The following is a 19302-nucleotide window of genomic DNA, read 5'->3' as shown; positions in this document are numbered from 1 at the left end:
CCAAAAATATCATGAAAAACTGTAATACGAAACAAAAAAAAGAAAAAGCTAAACAAAAATGTAATTATTTCGAAAATTAACAATAATATAATAAATGTATTTCATTCTACTCTACTTTTTTTCTATAGAATTTTTAAATATTAATTAAACAATATAAAATATATACAGAGTGTTTGAGTTTTTTTCGTACAAACGTTGTGAGTATATTTTACGTTCAAAGATAAGAAAAAAATGTATATAAATATATAATAATCTCAGACACCCTGTAGATAACTTGTATTCTTTATATACATATGCAAAGCTAAACTGATCATATAACATAAAAAAATGTTTCAGGGAATAATTTACGTTATCTTAAACCCTTTTTTAAATATAATTTTCTTGTCTCTTTACTCTCTCTTTTACGGGTTTGAGTCACGAACTACTTTTTCATACTTATTCAATATTATCAAAGAACAATCTTTTTATCGTCTCTCTGGAGTCAACAGCACACGGTTTTTTGTCTTTTGTTTCTCCGGACAAAGCCACCCATCCATATTACTAACCGTGCCCACATTGCTTGACTTTAGTGAACAGCCCAGAACACAACATAAATCAATCTCTCTGAAAGTTTAGGAATAAATGAACCTGAAACATTTTTGCTGTTATTGTCAACATTAGTTTTATACTTATTAATCAAAATTAAAACAAAAACAAAAATGGAATGCTTAGAATCAAATTATTTTATCTTTAGTCTTTTACAGGCCACAATCAAAAATTTCTTTGTAGAATAAAGAATTATGTCAAGTTGATGAGACTACGTTATTTAAACTGTTTTCTCTCTATCTATTTCTCGAAAATCTATAAAAAAAATCATAGCTAAAGGAACAACAAATTCTTTAAACTCGTAATAAATTTTTATCTTAACTTTTAAAGAAGATTATAGAAATATTTAAGCACTATAGTATATTAACATAATTATATATATATATATATAAATGTATATAATATTATATATAGTTAATATATATTATTATATTATATATAGTTAATATATAATATTACATATAATATATATATGTATATATATTTTTTAAGGCATAATACCCAAAGAAAATTAAAAAAAAATTACATGCTAATATCTTTTCTAATTTTTAAGAACAAAAATCACCTTTATTTTTTTTGGTTAAAATGATATTATACCTTAATAGATCCAGGAAACATATATATGTTACCGTGAAAAACTGAAAATAGAGAATGTTAAGATTCACATGATCGCTTGGTGTGTATCCGAAATATTAATATATAATAGTAAACCCAAATATTCGGTTTTTCACCGACGTATTTGGTATATGTTTACATTTCACCATATGAATCTTGACATTCTCCAATTCTTTCATCAGTACATATATATATATAATATAAAAATATTTATACCGGGGTGTGTGTGTGTTACATATTCATTTTTCTTTCTCTTTCTTTTTCTTTCTCTCTCTTTCTCACTATAAAAGAAATATTGAAAAATTTCAGAAAATATATTAGATAAGAGAAAAAAAGATTTTTTTTAATATATACACTAAAAAGAAAAAAACAAAGCATAAAATTATAACAATGAAATATCACGCGAACACAACCTTGTAAAATACTTTCCTAGTCATATACTCTCTTCTTATAATTAAAATTATAATGATATCTTTTAATAAATATCTTTTTCTTTTTTATAGATTTTTCTCCCTTCCTCTTTATATTTATATATATATTTATTTTTTATTTTTATTTTTATTTTTATTTTCTTTTTTTATCATTTTCTTTTTTGTTAATTTTTTTTATCTTATTACTTTTGTTTCAATGTAGAAATGTATAATAACTTTTGGTATTACTATCCTGATTTATTACTAGGATAATTAATTCAGTCTATAAATACAGCACGATTTTCGTCTACTAAAAGTTGATCAATGAAAATGTCTTCCGATGTCTCTACATCTATCAATTTTAGACCAAGTATAGTTTCAGCAGGATTTTTGTCGTCGCGAGTCGAGTCAATGACTATAGATACAAAGTCCTTTTCTAATACCAATTGTTGAAATCTTAAGCAATCTTCCACCGACCAATCCTTGTTAATAGGCCTTATTCCTAATAATTGTAATAATTGTAATAATTATACAATTTGTATACTTATTTATATACTGGATTTGTAGATATGATCCAGTATGTTATATCCATTTAAATGACTCACCGACTAGCTTGGCCTTTATCGCTTGATATGGTAATTCTAAAAACTGACCTTTCAAAGGTTGTAATTTGTCTAATGATAGAATACATACATCACCGAAATCACAGAAATATACCGTAACCATATTTTCATCAATAATATTCATAGCGCTTACTCTAGAAAATATCATTCGGATAATAAGAAAATATATTTGAAATATATAATAATGATATAAAAATATTCTATTATTTACCTATACCAATGCTCATCTTTATGTTTAGCCGCATAAAAATTGCCTTCTTTAATAGATTCAATCGTTGGACACAATCCTTGATTAGTCAAACAAACTTTTTGTAATTCGATCATCATTGCCTGAATTAATATTTAATAAGCATATTAAATAATAACAAATCAATTGGAATAAAATAGATATCGACAATACCTCTAAAGATCGTTTGTCATCGAGCGGTTGAACGGTAAAATTTCCAGGATTGGCAGCCATTGTAACATGTACATCAAAAAATTCGCGATTTCCAGCGATCTTCGGAGGCTTTAATGTTTTTATAACATCATCGTTTTCGTTCGTTGCAACTCGAGACGTAATACGTTTTCTCAACTTGACATTGTTATTACCATCTCCAATAGTTCTACATTTAAATCATAATAATGAAAACAAAATAATGAATTTGTACATTTTTATTATCCTAATATACCTTTCGAGTTCTTCGTAAACTAAGGTAGTATTAATAGAAGCAAGAATGTTATCAGGTTCAATACGTTTAAATATTTCTACTAATGGTGTATTGACAGACGAATATGAAATCACCCTTATAAGAATCGGTTGACCATGTGGAACAAGCTTCCTTAGCCGAGAAACCATCATCTCATTAAACATTGATTCCTCAATATTGTGGAGATTTACTTTAATAGCCTGAAAAATATACACATTTACTAAATTATATATGATACGTACCACTTTACAAGCAGAAAAACAAAAAGATTTAACCTGTGCAGGAAATTTATTTAACACATCAGAAATGTATTCCAAATGCAATAAATTTTCTTTATTCACAACCACTGTAGTGCCAAAATCAATTAAGAACATCTTAATTTGACTATTTGAATAAATATTCGCCACTTCTCCTCTATACCAATTTCCACTGAAGGATACAAGATATTTTTTCATTCTATCGACAACACTAACTGTACTGTTTCTCAAAATATCTTCAGTTAATCTAGTTTGCGTCAACCGATTTATCAAACCAAATAAGTACTTCATTTCCTCCGTTTGCATGTGAATGTAAATATCGCCATTTTTGTCTACGTACGAGACCAAAACTTTTATAACTTCCCCTTCCTGAAAGAAAATGTACAAATGTACATATTATAGAAAACTTAAGAGAGAAAAAATAATCACTTACAACCTCCATCAATTGTGGTGAAGCTATGATATCCTTTAATATCTGTTTATATAGAACTTTATTTAAATTGACATCATCCTGACCAGTTGTATCATAAAAATTTACAGTTGCGTATGGACCATCTTTATCAAATCCATGATTAAGCACTTCAACATAAAAAGTTAAGCCAATTAATGAATATTCTATATGAAGTAAAGCAGTTTCATAATCTTGGAAGTCTTCTAAACCAGCTAAACAAACACGTATTGCCTAGAAAAGGAAAAATACATTTTTTGTCATAGACTTGTACATATCTTGTGCATGCGTATCTAATAGAATATTACTTGAGCCGGTAAGCTGCAAAACTTTTTATCCAATATACGTAAATCACTTAAGGAACGTTTAACTTCATCGCCATGATCGATGAATAAAACAGTAACAACCCCAGTAGTATTGTCGAATTCTTCACAGCGAACTCTATGCCAAGAATCATCTTCGAATATTGCATAATAATCTCCTATCTCGACTGATTTAACAGGAGATTGGCTTCTACTATAATATTCCATCATATCGGCTATCATAATATCAAATTTGTCCTGAATGTCGAATAAAGTTAATACTTGTCAAAAATATTTACAAATGATTGCTTAAAGATCATTAATCATAAAATTGTTAATATTAGCTCTTACGCTATAATTAGGACCACCAAGTCGAACCCAAACATCAACTGTACTCATGATATTACAAACGTATACAATCCAATATTGATCTTCGGGCAATTGCAATTGTCCTGGTATTATTGATCCTACCGGATTCAATAATATTTTATCCGATTTTGTTGAAATGGGATGGCATGCCTAAAATAAAAATACAAATACTCTGTATAAATATTCTTGTGAAGTTAGAAAACAATGATAATTATAATGAGAAATAAAAATCACAAGTTCGTCAATAAATTGAAATGCTTTACCTTTTCCGTTTGAATCTCATATCGTCGTAAAATAATAGAATTATCAGCACCTTTCTCTAATGTAATATCAGGGCATTCTTCAATGATGTTAAACCAATCTGCAGGTAAGCACTCTCCGTATCTTTGTTTGTAATATGCAGGTATTTGATCTTTGAAAACTCCATTCATGTGAGTATTCACGATTTGTTTTATACGGTTTTGTATTAATTTTTTATCGATAGTTTCCGTGACGTTAGACAATGAACCAAATTTATCGATAAGATCCTTCAATGCTATTTTAGCTGCTAATTTTTGAGCTTCGTCGTTGGAACTTGCATCGTTTGGATAATTACTATATCCATACGATCCTATCTGTACATGTGTATTAACGATATATTACTTAAAAGAATAGTTTAATAATTAAGGTATAACGTACCTTGACATGAGCATATATAGCCGTTACCGTTGGACTTTTATCAGTTCCTGATAATATCCTGTATATAGGTTCGGGTAAATTAAAATTCTTTGCACAGATACTTAATTGATGTCTTGGATCATCTTTGAATACCAAAGTTGATTTCAAAACTGTTTCTTTCTGATTAGTTTCTTGAACCTAAACAGAAATAAACATTTATATTTGTCTTGACAATTTTTAGAAAGATTTTTATATCTTATAAAAATATATACACATACCAAGATTTTTAATGGTTCTGCGGTCGAAAATGATTTTTGTCTGTTTCCTATTAGTTGCGCAGGAGATAATGGCGATAGTATTTCAGAATTTGAAGGCGTCAATACGTTATTACATATAAGAGAATTGGATGGAATGTTTGAATTCATTTTAAGCCTTCCGCTTATATTGGAAGACGATTTTTCATTATTACAAACTTTTAAATGTTCTTGTATGGTGTTCGGTTTATTAAATGTTATCGCAGGTTGAGAAGACTTGTCACCATTGCCATTGTTTTTAGAAAAGATATCGTTGTTGAATTTATTAACATTTTGGTTGATTATCATTTGAATAGCATTTGATTTTCTATCCTTTAATTTCTAAAAATATAAATAATTCATTTTAATCATTTAATTTTGTATATATATATAGAAGAATATTATTATCAAGTATGGATATAAAGTGTTTACTTTGCTAGGAGAAGTAAATGATTCAGAAGCCGCTTGTATATATCTGGGTCTTTCTAAAGAAGGAAGAGATGCATATCCTGTTGGAACTTGCATGAGAGGTATGATCCTGAATAAATAATAAATTATATATAAATAATGAATCACATTTTGTTCTAAATCTATCATTTTGTACTTTATTCTATGATTAGAAAAGTATATACTTTTCTTGTTTGGAACTAGCGTTGTTTTTCATCGAATTTTTAGTTAGCATGGAAGAATTTGCATTAACATTTTTTCCAGAGTTAACGACCTTCTTGGTTAAACGTGGAATTCGACATGGCATTGAATTGTGATGGAAACTTTTCTGTGGCTAAATATAGTACATAAAAATATAATAAAAACATATCGTATAAGACAAGTATCTAACACGTAACTTATGTTATTATATCAAATAAAAGCAACCTTTTTCCTAGTCTTCTGTCGTGATACTAATTTAGAAAGATGAGAAGACTTTTCATTAGGTAGAGCTTCTACGTACGTTTGTCTACCTTTATTAACAATTTTAATTCCAGATATTGACTTTACGAAAGCTTCCAGAGATTGATAGCCAAGTTTACGATATGGTATATTTTCGCCAATAATTGTTTGAAAATCTTCTGTATTATTGTAAATAAAGAAAAAATGATTACGGTGTAAATTTGAAGAGATATATTTAAGTACGTATGATATTTATAATTTTCCAACTTACGGTTTATTTCATCCATGGGAACACCTCCCTTAGAGGACAATAATACCGCTCGCAAATTTGATACGACCTTACCGTAATCCATTTTGGATGCTTCATATGTCAAATAAATTCAATTGTATCAAATAGTCTATAACTTTCCTCAAATACAAATCTGTGAAATATATTTAACGTTTCCTATATGCTTAATAACAATAACATTAATTATTTAACGATATGCAAATTTTTATATGAATATTGCTTTTCATTTGTTCCTTTTCACATACATATACGTATACGTATACGTGTCGTTAAGCGACCATACGTATTTCTTACTACTTAGAGAAAAATACCCTTTACGTATGATTTTGACAGAGAATACCTAACGAAATGGTTCATCTAACGAGATTTCGTAAAATAAATATGAAATATGTATTGAAAATATATAAATACGTTCCTTTGATATATAAACATATTTGCGCATATTTGAATCGCACCTTTGATAATAATCTGCACCGAACTCTCAAATATGTAGGCTACGTACAAATTAAAGTGTGACGTAGAAAATATTTCCAATTGAGTATGCGAAAAGAGAAATCAATTTCTTTCCATTAGTATATGCATATACAAATACATATGTCAAAAAAAAAAATAAATCTCTAATGGAAAATTATTCGTAATTATTAAACTGTTTATGTGAATAGTTCGATAATCTATATATTAATCTATTTATTACGACATAATCAAAGTCAGTTCTTCTAAACGATCTCAACCAATCGTGCTTGAACTACTTAATTACAATGTTCGTATATATCGTATGTATATTGAACTTGTTATATATCTCTTAATGTCTAATTCGCGAAATATTTATTGTGCAAAATAATTACTAACCGGCTTTATTCGATCCTTCATATATGTATAATTCCACCTGTATGTAATTAGTTAGAGTTAGTCTAATATGTCCGGCAGTTTATGACAGTTAATCCACAGCTACGTATATAATCCTTTGCACATTTCCCCTTGATTGTACATTGTTTGTACCATACATACGATCGAAAATTATATTTGGGCTGTGTCACACTTTCACGATTGAAAGAAGCTAACCTATCATATATCAAGTATAAAGTACCACGTGATCAATCGACCAACCACATTTTAATTGCGATAACAAATTACTGGTAAGGCGCGTATTTTAAAAGTTTATTAACAGGAACCACTGGAAACGTTTCGTTTTTCTATTTTCTTATTCGTATGTAACACATTATTTTATTCGTTTTTTTTCTATAATACAAAATTTATCATATAGATGAATTTGTAGAAAAAACTAAAAAAAAAGGTTTAACAGTAGGAAGTTTTATTTTTATTTGAAACTTTAATTGAAAATTATAAAGATTATTATACACGATCGTGATACATTTAATGGAACACATTTAATTGAAAAAATTGGGAGATCGAATAAAAATCGAGTCGATTTCTACCATCAAAGAAAAATTTATTATCATAAAACTTGAAGAAAATCGTCTCGCGATCAATATTAGCTTTCAAATGTAACTTTGTTGTTCCTCGCCATTACATCATAACAATCGCTTAAGCCATCATAAAGCATTTTAGGAGGAAATTTTTCAACTGAAGATTAATTGCAAAATGACAATAAAGAAAAAGAAGAAATAAAAAGAAGAAAAAAAATTAAAAGATAATTAAAATAATAGAATAAAAATGACAGCTTAAATTGAATGGCGGTTTACTCTTTTTTCGAAGCGACAGCCTGCTTGGCTTGATGAGCCTGCAGTACTGCCACAGCCTCCTCAACCTTAGCTTTTAATGACTCATTATGCTCCAGCATATGAAGAAGTTCTGAATTGTCGATCTCTAACAACATTCCTGTGATCTTCCCAGTGAGTTGCGGGTACATGCATTGTATCAACGGGAACAAACGTTCTCCCAACATTTGTTTCTGCTCCTGCGGAGGAGCTGCTGCTAACATGGAGGCAGTCAATGGTTCTTGGCCTTGAATGTGAACTGCCTGTTGGACCGGAGCTTGGGCAGGAACTGCCATCGCCTGCGGAGGATTACGCATATTTGATGTGTATTTATAATTAGAAGGACGGCTCTGCGGAGAAACTCCAACTGCTTGCCCAGCCATAGAACGTCCTTGCATGTTTGCGCTGCCTACCGTTTGTTGACCTACAATTAAAATTATTTTTATTAAATATTCTCTTTCTCTTTCTTTCTCTTTTTCTACTAGGATAATATTTGAATAAAGTACACGCGATACATTACCCGTTATTGGCCTGGCAGATATCGTATTGCGCATAGTACCAGGTTGAGCGGCAGGAGCTCGCGGAGCAGCTCTAAACGGTCCTTGCATGGCGGCGAAGCCAGAGCTACCAGTCTGCGCATTAGGTCTAACTTGATTGGGTTGCGCCGGCCAACGGGGTGTCGCACGAATCTGGGAAAGTTGTGCCGGCCCATAGAATCTTTGTGGTTGAGGAATAGTTGGTAGATAATAGCTGCCGGCGCCACCAGGTTGGAATATTTGACCCATTTGTTGCATACGCATGTTAGCCATGCGTTGCATATATTGCGAAGCAAGATGAGCCTTGCGATCTTCTTTACGTTGAGCTAAAGCAACGTACAACGGTTTAGTACCTACTATACGACCGTTCATCTCTGTTACAGCCTTAGTTGCTTCTTCCGGGGCTGAAAAGCATACAAAGCCAAATCCTTTGCTACGTCCTTCTTCCATCATAACTTTAGCAGAGGTAATGGTTCCAAAAGGTGTAAATTCTTTTCTTAGACGTTCATCGTCGATGGTGTCATCCAAATTCTTAACGTAAAGATTAACACCTTGATAACGGTTTAACCGTTCTATCTTCATTTGTTCAAACTTTCTCTTCAATTCTTGTTGACGTTCCGCCTTCTTTTGAGCTCTACCTACATACATACATTTTCCTTCTGCCACTTCTTTTCCATTTAATTCTAAAACAGCCTGTTCAGCGGCATCAGGATCTTCAAAGGCGACAAAACCGAAACCTCGAGATTTCCCGTCATCCTTGTTCATCACTTTATGACTTATGATGGTCCCATATTTCTCAAACATTTCTTTCAACTTATCATCGGTCATGTCTTCTCCGAAATTCTTTACATAAACATTGGTAAAAAGTTTCGCTTTTTCTCCCAATTCTTTTTCGCGTTCTTTGCGAGGGATAAACTTACCGACATACACCTAAAGATAAAAGAAAAATATTTAAATAAATCTAATCCAATGGAAGGTATGTACTGTTATAATAAACAAATTACCTTCTTCCCATTCAACAACATTCCGTTAACTTTGTCGATAGATTTGTTAGCGGCTTCTTCTGTTTCAAAATGGACAAAGCCATATCCCTTAGATGCACCTGACTCGTCTTGAGCAACTTTGCAGCTAAGAATATTACCGAAAGCAGAAAATGTATCATACATTGCTTTATTGTCAATGTTTTTATCTAAATTTTTAATAAAAACGTTCCCAACGCCAGATTTCCGAAGGGAAGGATCACGTTGGGACCACATTATCCTTATAGGCCGCCCTTTGATCATATCGAAATTCATAGTATCCAACGCACGTTCGGCTACAATTCATTATAGAATTGATTATTATATCGAATATTTTATTTATTTATTAAATAATATCATATAAATAAATAGAATCATACATTTACATTATCAAATGATTATAAAATTACAATAATAACGATTGTTTGTAGTAGAAAAAGAATCATTGTAAGAAAATAAAAATCCTTACGCATCATTACAAATATAAAAATGCATGCAAAAATAAAAAAAAAAAATAATACAATCAGTATTTTCTTTAATCTTTTCGTCGAAATAGCAAATAATATATAAATGCATCGAATAGACGGCATGAATCGTTCAATCGTCATCCATTATTCAAAGTATTGCGAGATCCAATATGGTGGCTTTGCACAATGCGTTGCACGTGCCATAGGTGCATAAATAAAGCATGGCGAGGTGCTCGGAGGAAGTGAAAATTGCGTGGAATTTTATCATGCTTAAGAATAATAATAAATTAATACTCACCATCAGCAGGTTGTTGAAAGTTGACATATGCGTAACCGAGAGATCGTCTCGTAATCATATCTCGACATACACGAATGGAAAGTACGGGGCCAGCCGATGAAAACTTTTCAAAAAGCATTGCTTCGGTAATATCGGTGTGCAAATCTCCCACGTAAAGCGAAGCCATTGGGTAATTGGGAGCTCCTGGATTCATTTTTATATTTTACCTGGTCTTGCGGGCCCTTATCGATGAAAATTTCACAACTTTTTGCTTTCCCTCGATTCTTCAATATGGCTTGCCCTCGGACCACGTCGTTCTTCGTAAAGCAATTACTATTTTTTTCCACAATTTCTTTAAGTATCGCGGTTTTCAGCAACAGTTTTACGATTTTTTTGGTTGTATTTTTGCAATTTTATATTTTTTTTGGATTTTTTTATAGGAGAGTTATTTCACGAATAGAATGGAAGTGGGTTGTGTGACCTATTTTGGGAAGGGACACAACCACGCGTGAATACAACTCTACTCTTAATGAGGAAGAGGCGTTCAAAGTAGTTCTTCTTACGCTTAAATGTTGGCCGTAGGATACACTTGGTGCACGAAAAACAGTCCCTCTTCAGTAGATATGGGCGCCATCTTCAATTAGTTTCCATGAAAAATCTTATACATTTCTTTTTATTTCAACAATATATTTTCTATTTATTTATTTTTTCTCATCTATTCTAATGATTATTAATAAAATTATTTTTTCATAAATAAACAAATATAACTTTGTTACAAAAAAAAGTAAAACCAATAAAGAAGCGCCAACAGGCAACAACCAATCACAGAGCTTTATAAATATTGTGATGTGAAATCTACTTAACGATCGCACGTCATTGGTCCTTACGTTTGTTGGTTGAATATTTATTGTGACTTATTGAAAATACAACAAATATAACAATTAAATACGAATACAATAATGTATTAAATATGAATAACCGTGTGTATAAATAATTTTGCTATGATCGTATTTATTATATGGCAGTGTAGAAACCTTTGTGCGATGTAGCCAATAGTCACGTGATCATAAATCATTCATTTGATTGGTTAGAAAGTTAGAAATTTTATTATTTGTTTTATTATTTTAACGAGCAATTGCAAATTATAAACCATTTGTTGCATGTCAAATGTTTAAACTAAAAATTATTTCATCCTTGGCATCAGAATGATTTACATTCTAATTAATATAATTGTTCCATCTTTAAAATAAATATGTACATATATGTAGTTTTATATCGACACATAATTGAAAGTATATAGATAAAAAAAAACTGGTGTGTGTACTTATATACGCACGTAAGAAGTTATACTTCTTTGCCGTACTAAACGAGTATAACCTCAATAACCTCAAAAATAACTTAAAAAAAAAGAAGTATAAATTCAAAAAAATAATTATTATTATTATATATATATATATAAGAAAGAATAAAAAAAAGAAAAAGAAAATATCAAAATATAGATATTAGTCCACACTAAATATAAGAGAGATATATCGATAGATATCGATATATCGTCACGCGCGGTGATAGTATTAGTTCCCGCTCGATCATTTAAGTAAAGCAGCGCTGAGTACGATTAGTATTTGGATGGGTGACTTGCTTGAGAAAAAAAGGGGAGGAAGAAGAAAAGAAGACAACTTCATACCATATACTTGAACGAAATCGCTTTGCCGCGCGTTGTAAATACCGACAAACTTCATGGTGTCGTTTTTCCAGACGCTCGAAACAAAATCTCACTCCCATTACATTTTCCCCAACGCGCCAAAAGAAGTATAACTTCATAAAGAAAATTGTACTAAAAGATTTATTGTGTTTTTCGTCTATTATGTATATTCTACAATGATAAATAGGTAAATTTAAAAAGAGATAAAAACAGGAAGTTTATCCGATTGGATTTATCGATATTCAACGACGCGAGTAGTGATTCGTATTTAGCGCCACTTTGATTGGTGGAAGGAGTTGGGAACTTGTAGATGGCGCGAAACCTCATTTATATATGGGAAAATAATAAATTGCGGTTCATAGAAAGGTCCGCTCTGTTTGATTCTCTCTATTCGTTAATAAGCCTATATTTTCAATGAAGATGTAAAGTCTCGAAAGAGAGAGAAAGAAAAAAAGAGAAAAAGAAAAAGAAAGAATATAACATGATTAAAAAAAAATATGATGGATCATTTTCTGAAATCTAATGATTAGTAATATTTGATAGACAGCTGTTCCAGTCCGGTAGACATGTTCATCCTTACGAGCGAAGTACTATGTTGCTTTCGTCGCTGTCACTTTTATTCACGTAAAATAATGCGTAGATTTAGTGTTATTATTAATGCGAATATGTGTGTATGATCATAGTGTTCGTAGTACTTAATACAAAAAAAATAAGAAAAATTCGTTCGTTGGTTTACTAAAAAAAGAATAAAGAAAAAAGTATAATAATAATCATAAGAAATAGTAATGGCTCAATGCAAGTTAACCCCACGGGAGTTTATCAGCAATACCTTTTCCCCGCAAATTGCTGCAGTATGCACATCTGCTGCCGATGCGACATGTCAAAAAAATAATTTATCATTTGTTGAACTTTTGCAACCATTCTGCAAGTTAAATACCGAAGGTAATGATGTTTACAAGTTAGAAAAAGAAATACCTTTTGTCTTTTATCATTTCTCAAGCAAACAGTTGTTTCTTACTATTATAATTACTGCCTATGTTTACAATTTCATAGGAAAGAATTTGGTAGTTTCATAAATGTGTCCAAGTGCAAACTATCTTTGTAACCCATTGATAAGTGTTTTATTCTATGCATTTTACAACTATTCTAGGACATTTGAAGGATCCACAAGGAAATGTTGTAACCATTAGAAATCTTCGACTTTCTATACAAGATGTTAATGCACATCCCCCTGAACCCAGTGTCGCAAGGAAAATGTTGAATGAAGCTGTTAGTTCGTCCATGTGTGAACGTACTACCGTTGTTCGTATTGGAACCATTGATTTAGATATTCCTATATCCGTTCCATGGTTCGAAGCATGGAGAGAAATGTTTCTTAGCGTACAGTTTCCTTCGGATCATGAATTTACAAGACACTTTCTGGCCTGTATGATTGTTGTTTCAACGGCAGATGATAATCCTTTAGACAAAGTACAAGCAATGGGTTCGCAATTACACCAAAGTATTCCTGGGAAATTACCAAAGTGGTTTAATAACAATGCATTAAGATATTACATCCTAATACATGATGCCTTACTGGATGATAAGAATAAGTAATTAAATACAATTTGTCCCCTCCTTTTTTCTTATTTATATAATAGAAATAATTTATTTGATTACTATATTGATTAATCTTTTTTTCAGGGCAGAAACTGTTTTTACAGAGATGAAAAATATTTATGGTGCTAATAATTGTTTCCTTTTACAAATGAATTCACGACCGCCGGGACAAATTGATGACAATTCACATTTACCAGATCCTTGGAGCCAATTTTTAATAAAACGTACAGAGTTATCGAGCGGTAGCGAACAAAATAGTTCACCACGTACTCCGGCAGACATGGGAGGTGTATCTGCTATGCCAAATGAAGTGACAACAGAGTCTGAAAAGTAAGTACAAGAAGATATACAATTGTTGTGATGCAAAAAAGAAAATTGTCTTTCATTTATTATATTAATCTATTATAGATCGAGTCAAGCTGGAACACCGGTTGTTCCGCAAAACAATGCATTAGTTTCACCAGATGTAGCTGATACGATAAGCCTTTCTTCTGAAATGTCAGAACCTGCTAGCAACGTGCAATTAGAAGTTGGACAAGAAGCTGTCTCCGTAACTATTCATCCGCTTAGTCCAGAGAATGACAAGTTACATAATATTAGTTTGACTGCTAATATTAAAGCTCATATATCTAGTAATTCACCAATCAATGCCAATGTTTGGGCAGATTCTCCAAATTACATTGCTGCACAACACGGTGCTAGATTATCTACGCAAGATCTTGAAAGACTGAGGTCACTCATAACAGAATTTTGTTTGAAGAGTTTATTGCCATATGTTGAGAAACAAATTGGTTTATTAAATGACGTTATTTCAAATAAAAAGGGTGTTAGTAGATCACTTTTTAGCGCAACAAGAAGATTATTCGGTACAAATAAACCAGGAGCTCCTGGATCCGCTCCATTAAATGCTGTGATGTATGTCCTATTTGTATGTCTCTAGAAACAACATAAAAATTTATTATTTACCAATTGCTATACAATCAAATTTCAAATGTATTTCAATTTCAGTTATACCGCAGAGTCTTCCGAGTTACAATTGCGTCGTTTGGGTGACTTGTCTTTTATATTTGGTCATTATTCGCTGGCTTATCAAGCATACCATAGCGCAAAACGAGATTTTGCAGGCGATCAAGCATGGCTTTATTACGCGGGTGCTCTAGAAATGGCTGGTTTGAGCGCTTTCATGCAAGGTGAAATGAATCGAAAAACAATAGAGTACATGGATGATGCAATATTAACTTATTCAAATAGTTGTAAGATGCCCCAATTTGCAACGAGAGCAACATTGCTCAGCGCTGAGTGCTTGAAGGGCCGTGGATTATACGGGGAAGCAGCCAAACAGTTAATACGTATGACGTGCGAAGATTCTGATTTGCGTTCGGCTTTACTTCTCGAACAAGCTGCTTATTGTTTTATTGGTCCCAAAATGATGAGAAAGTATGCATTTCATGCTGTCTTGGCTGGGCATAGATTTTCAAAAGCAGGCCAACGAAAACATTCTTTAAGATGTTATCAGCAAGCTTATCAGGTAATATCGATTAGATATTTTTTTCTATCTAATATCATTATAATAGTACAATCGTTACAATATACTTCTATTATTATTAGGTATATCGTGACAGAGGATGGTCATTGGCAGAAGATCATATACACTTTACCATTGGTAGGCAAGCAGCTTCTTTAAAGCAAGTTAAAGAATCTGTCAAGGCATTTGAAAAATTATTGAATGCTAATAGTAAACAACCAGCACCGCAACAAGCTGCTTTTTTACGAGAATTTTTACATACTCATAATGTGAGTTTGCGCATATAAAATGAAGCAGTATCGATAATTTCCTTATGATCGAATAAAACTATTATCTGTTTCTATATAGTTATTACTTCAAGAAGATGCTACGAATAACCAGGAGCTTCCTGTTTTGCCTTTACCATTAATAGATAGCAACAAGATTAAGGTATTATATGGGCATTTATGCAAATCGACCGAAGATAGTATTTCGGCGAGTCATGTGTCACTAGACGATGAAGAAACAGACGATGTAAGATGGTCAAAGATGGAAGAAATACTTATAATTGAAGCTCAGGGAACACCACCTATGATATTTAAGCCATCCATTATATTGTATTCGAGTATAAGTAATAATACTGTCAAACCAAATGCCGTCTTGAATGAGCCAGTGCATTTTTCTATTGAATTACATAATCCACTGCATATACCATTACCGTTATCCAACGTAACTTTATTGTGGTCATTTATAAGTAGCAATCATTCTGTTACTAATGAAACAAATGTATTGGAAACATCGTCGGAATCGGAACCGGTTGACACGCAAGTAATCCATTCGATAATATTACATCCAGTTTGTAAAGAACGTATTGTATTATCTCTGACACCTAAGCAAGTAGGACAGGTCAAAGTCTTGGGTTTGAAGTACAACATGTCTAATCCAATTCATGCAATGTTAGACGCACCTATTACGAATCCAAGCATTTCTGTAGCTGGAAAACGATTGTTCGAGATCAAAGGACCCAAATTAAAAAATGTCAAAGAAAAGCCAGGCGTACAAATATATGCTGCGGATTATAGATTAGAGATGAGTGTCATTAAAGAAGCTCCATATATGCAGGTAAAGAAGTCACTTATTTTACTTATTTCAATATCGGACTAAACTAAACTATGCTTACAGGTTTATTTTAGCAAATTATCATCTGAAATGTTATGCGGAGAAATAAAAAAAGTAGAAGTAACATTAAAAAATATAGGAAATGCGCCATTAACAAATATTTATCTTACTTCTGTCAATGCTAAGTTATTTTCATTGGGAAATGAAGATGAGCTTAATGGTAAATTTGTTTTATACTTTTCTTCCATATAAACATACATATATATACTATAAACGAGATTTATTGATTCATTCATTTATTAAAGATATTCATTAAGAAAATGATGTATGTACATATAAATTTCAGAACATTCTTCGAAGAAAAGCAATAAAGCTGTAACAAAAGTTTTGCTATCTTCAGATAAAAATAACATTTTAAACGTAGGTGATGTTCATAAGATGCCATTATGGATCCAAGCGCCTTATAAGAAGGGAAGTCATAGATTAGATTTACTTTTTTACTATGAGAATGTTGACTCTGAAAGTATTCCAAGACACAGATTATGCAGACACACGTGGCACTTGGAAGTATTGGATTCGATTAAAATCAGAGCAATCGCATCAAAAAGTTCAGTATTTAAAGATACCCTACCGACATTAAATATGAAAATGTCAGTGAAGAACATGAATCAGATTCATGATAATTTAATTAATGAAATATCAATATTAGCTGTGTCTTGCCAAAGTGACACTTGGTCGATATTTAAATCATCTGTTCTTACATCTAATATTATAATACGGCCTCAAGAGATATTTCATTTTTTGTTTAAATTACAAAAGAAATTGGATAACTCAGCAATATTTTCAAATGTATCGATAGAGGATACCAAAAGTGATGAAATATTGGAAATAGATTATCCGTTCATGAATTTTGTACAAAAGAGATATATTTTACCATTGGATATAGATGAAAACGCAGCTGATATGCAATTGCAGTTACAAGAAATTAATCAAAAGAATAAGGATCCTCTTCTAAGTACTATGATGATGAATTCGACTTTAATTGTTAGATGGAAAAATAAGGTAATAGAAAATGGTTGTGTCGTTAGGCAAATGATTGGTCAGCATCATATTGATATGAAATATTTAAATCAAGTTTACAAATATCCAAAAGAAATACAAGTAGAACAAAGTGAATATTGTGGACGTTTGAAGATATTTGGACCAGATAGGAATATACCAGATTTATCGATAATACATAATAAAGAACAATTAGTAGGAGTTGATTTTCAAACGAATGCGACTACGTTCTGTAAAAATGTAATAACGTTTTCTTTAAGACATCTCAGGCAAGGCGAGCATAATTTTAGAGAAAATAGACTTTGCGTCATACCAGTTACAATGTACATACAAAATCATCTACAATCAAAAATTGATGTCAGAATAAACACGATTGGAACAAGCAGGTAAAGAATGTGATTAAGAAATATTTCAAAACGCATTAAATTACATTTTAATTGATTTGTTTTTCTTTCTTAGCGATACTCAACTTCCAAGTATTAAGACTCAACTTTACTCGCCGCATGCTTCGACAAACTTCCGATATATTTGTCATTCGACAATCAATTGTTGCATAGAGTCCCTCGCACAGAATACTATTAAATTGCAAGCTATATTATCAGCTCCTGGTACATACAATTTAGCAGCAAGAATAGAAGTATCTGTAAAAATTGTAAATAATAGAGAATTCATTCCTCAAGAATGGAATATGGAAAGTATATGCATTATGAAGAATGCAGCTGTATAAAATTCATTATCGCAATATTAGGTATCATTGAGATAACAAATATCACATCGATTACTTTGTTTAATTTAATTAAAAATCATTCCTTTGCCTATATCTTTCTATTCTCTTATTACTCTACTTTTAATAATATTTTATAGATCAGAAAAAATATACATTTTCGTTCAAACAAAAAACAGAAAAAAGACAAGAAAAAAGTTTAGAATGAAACAATTTTCAAAACTTTTAATTTGCATTAACTGTAACATTTACTCGTAGCTATAATAAACCATATTGTTGAGAGAAGTAGAACAAAATTTTGAAATAGAAAAGCGATTTTAAAAATAAATACTTTAAACTGCGATATTATAAAGTAGGGATATATAAAGAATTGGAAAATTAAGGTTTCATAAAAAGAAAAGAAAAAAAAATTAATTGAGGTTAACGGATCTACCTCATGAAATAATATAACTTATTTGTATATTATTATTTGCATAATATTTCCATACGTGTGAGTTGTAATTGACTCGATTATTAAAACGATTAATTAATAGAATAAATTGAAAAAGAACATTAGATATTACAATTAATATTTTATAGAAACATATCGGTACTAAATACACGAATATGTAAATTTTACATTTTCATTGATGTTCCTTAATACTGTGTTCTATAAAATGAAGTTAATATACCGTTTCTTACAAAATTTAATCATTTCAATATACATTTTTTAATTTAGGTATTTTCAATGTTTATTAATGTTTATTTAACATCGTAAAAATATTTAACATTTGCCTTTTTATATTCATAAATCTTTCTCAAAATATATACGCGTGTTTTTTTTCTTTTAAAATTTTTAATATTGATTAAAAATGATAAAAAAACAGTTTGTGAAATAATATATGACGAGTATATCAAGTTTCCTCGTCAACATCAAAGTAATTTAAGCAGAAATAAAGAATTTGAACAAAATATAGACAGATAATTAAAAATTATACAAACTTGTACTTCATGTATTTTATGTACAGAGAATATTTTAAATAATATATATATATGTAAATAGATTTTCATACTATAGCATGTACTTATTCAAAAACAAATATAGGATTAGATTAATGATGCATCTGTAAATTGATTTGATTTTTGAATTTCATTTCAAGATTATTTCTTACAA

The 19302-nt window shown here is 30.8% G+C and overlaps 3 protein-coding genes across 6 annotated transcripts; 1 reads left to right on the top strand and 2 right to left on the bottom strand.

The window, feature by feature from the left end:
• Positions 1 to 1847: 1847 nt before the first annotated feature.
• LOC122513873 (tudor domain-containing protein 7) lies at positions 1848 to 7476 on the bottom strand. Of its 3 annotated transcripts, none has more exons than XM_043630355.1 (17): positions 7275 to 7476; positions 6408 to 6558; positions 6122 to 6315; positions 5881 to 6029; positions 5681 to 5786; positions 5234 to 5590; positions 4977 to 5153; positions 4562 to 4912; positions 4281 to 4448; positions 3936 to 4187; positions 3613 to 3861; positions 3198 to 3548; positions 2905 to 3122; positions 2634 to 2838; positions 2445 to 2563; positions 2216 to 2367; positions 1848 to 2112 (listed from the first exon to the last, which is right to left on the bottom strand). In XM_043630355.1, the coding sequence occupies exons 2-17, from the start codon at positions 6487 to 6489 to the stop codon at positions 1889 to 1891; spliced, it is 3354 nt and encodes a 1117-aa protein (XP_043486290.1). In that variant the 5' UTR covers positions 6490 to 6558; positions 7275 to 7476; the 3' UTR covers positions 1848 to 1888. The 3 variants fall into 3 exon arrangements, with proteins under 3 accessions (XP_043486290.1, XP_043486292.1, XP_043486291.1); XM_043630357.1 differs by having other exon boundaries at positions 3616 to 3861; XM_043630356.1 differs by lacking the exon at positions 7275 to 7476 and adding an exon at positions 6881 to 7170.
• Positions 7477 to 7854: 378 nt separating this feature from the next.
• LOC122513874 (polyadenylate-binding protein 1) lies at positions 7855 to 11039 on the bottom strand. The gene is made up of 4 exons (XM_043630358.1): positions 10464 to 11039; positions 9684 to 9994; positions 8664 to 9609; positions 7855 to 8567 (listed from the first exon to the last, which is right to left on the bottom strand). The coding sequence occupies exons 1-4, from the start codon at positions 10654 to 10656 to the stop codon at positions 8125 to 8127; spliced, it is 1893 nt and encodes a 630-aa protein (XP_043486293.1). The 5' UTR covers positions 10657 to 11039; the 3' UTR covers positions 7855 to 8124.
• Positions 11040 to 12417: 1378 nt separating this feature from the next.
• On the top strand, positions 12418 to 19259 carry LOC122513872 (trafficking protein particle complex subunit 8). 2 transcript variants are annotated; one of them, XM_043630353.1, is made up of 10 exons: positions 12418 to 13086; positions 13295 to 13736; positions 13828 to 14073; positions 14152 to 14658; positions 14752 to 15271; positions 15352 to 15537; positions 15617 to 16369; positions 16430 to 16586; positions 16713 to 17811; positions 17885 to 19259. In XM_043630353.1, the coding sequence occupies exons 1-10, from the start codon at positions 12930 to 12932 to the stop codon at positions 18150 to 18152; spliced, it is 4335 nt and encodes a 1444-aa protein (XP_043486288.1). In that variant the 5' UTR covers positions 12418 to 12929; the 3' UTR covers positions 18153 to 19259. The 2 variants fall into 2 exon arrangements, with proteins under 2 accessions (XP_043486288.1, XP_043486289.1); XM_043630354.1 differs by lacking the exon at positions 17885 to 19259 and having other exon boundaries at positions 16713 to 17428; positions 17502 to 17631.
• The last annotated feature ends 43 nt before the right edge of the window (positions 19260 to 19302 follow it).

This window comes from Polistes fuscatus, unplaced genomic scaffold (assembly GCF_010416935.1).
Source record: "Polistes fuscatus isolate 324 unplaced genomic scaffold, CU_Pfus_HIC Scaffold13, whole genome shotgun sequence".
NCBI classification, from domain to species: domain Eukaryota; kingdom Metazoa; phylum Arthropoda; class Insecta; order Hymenoptera; family Vespidae; genus Polistes; species Polistes fuscatus.
Note: the sequence above shows the minus strand (reverse complement) of the source record. Positions and strands in the feature narration are given on the sequence as shown.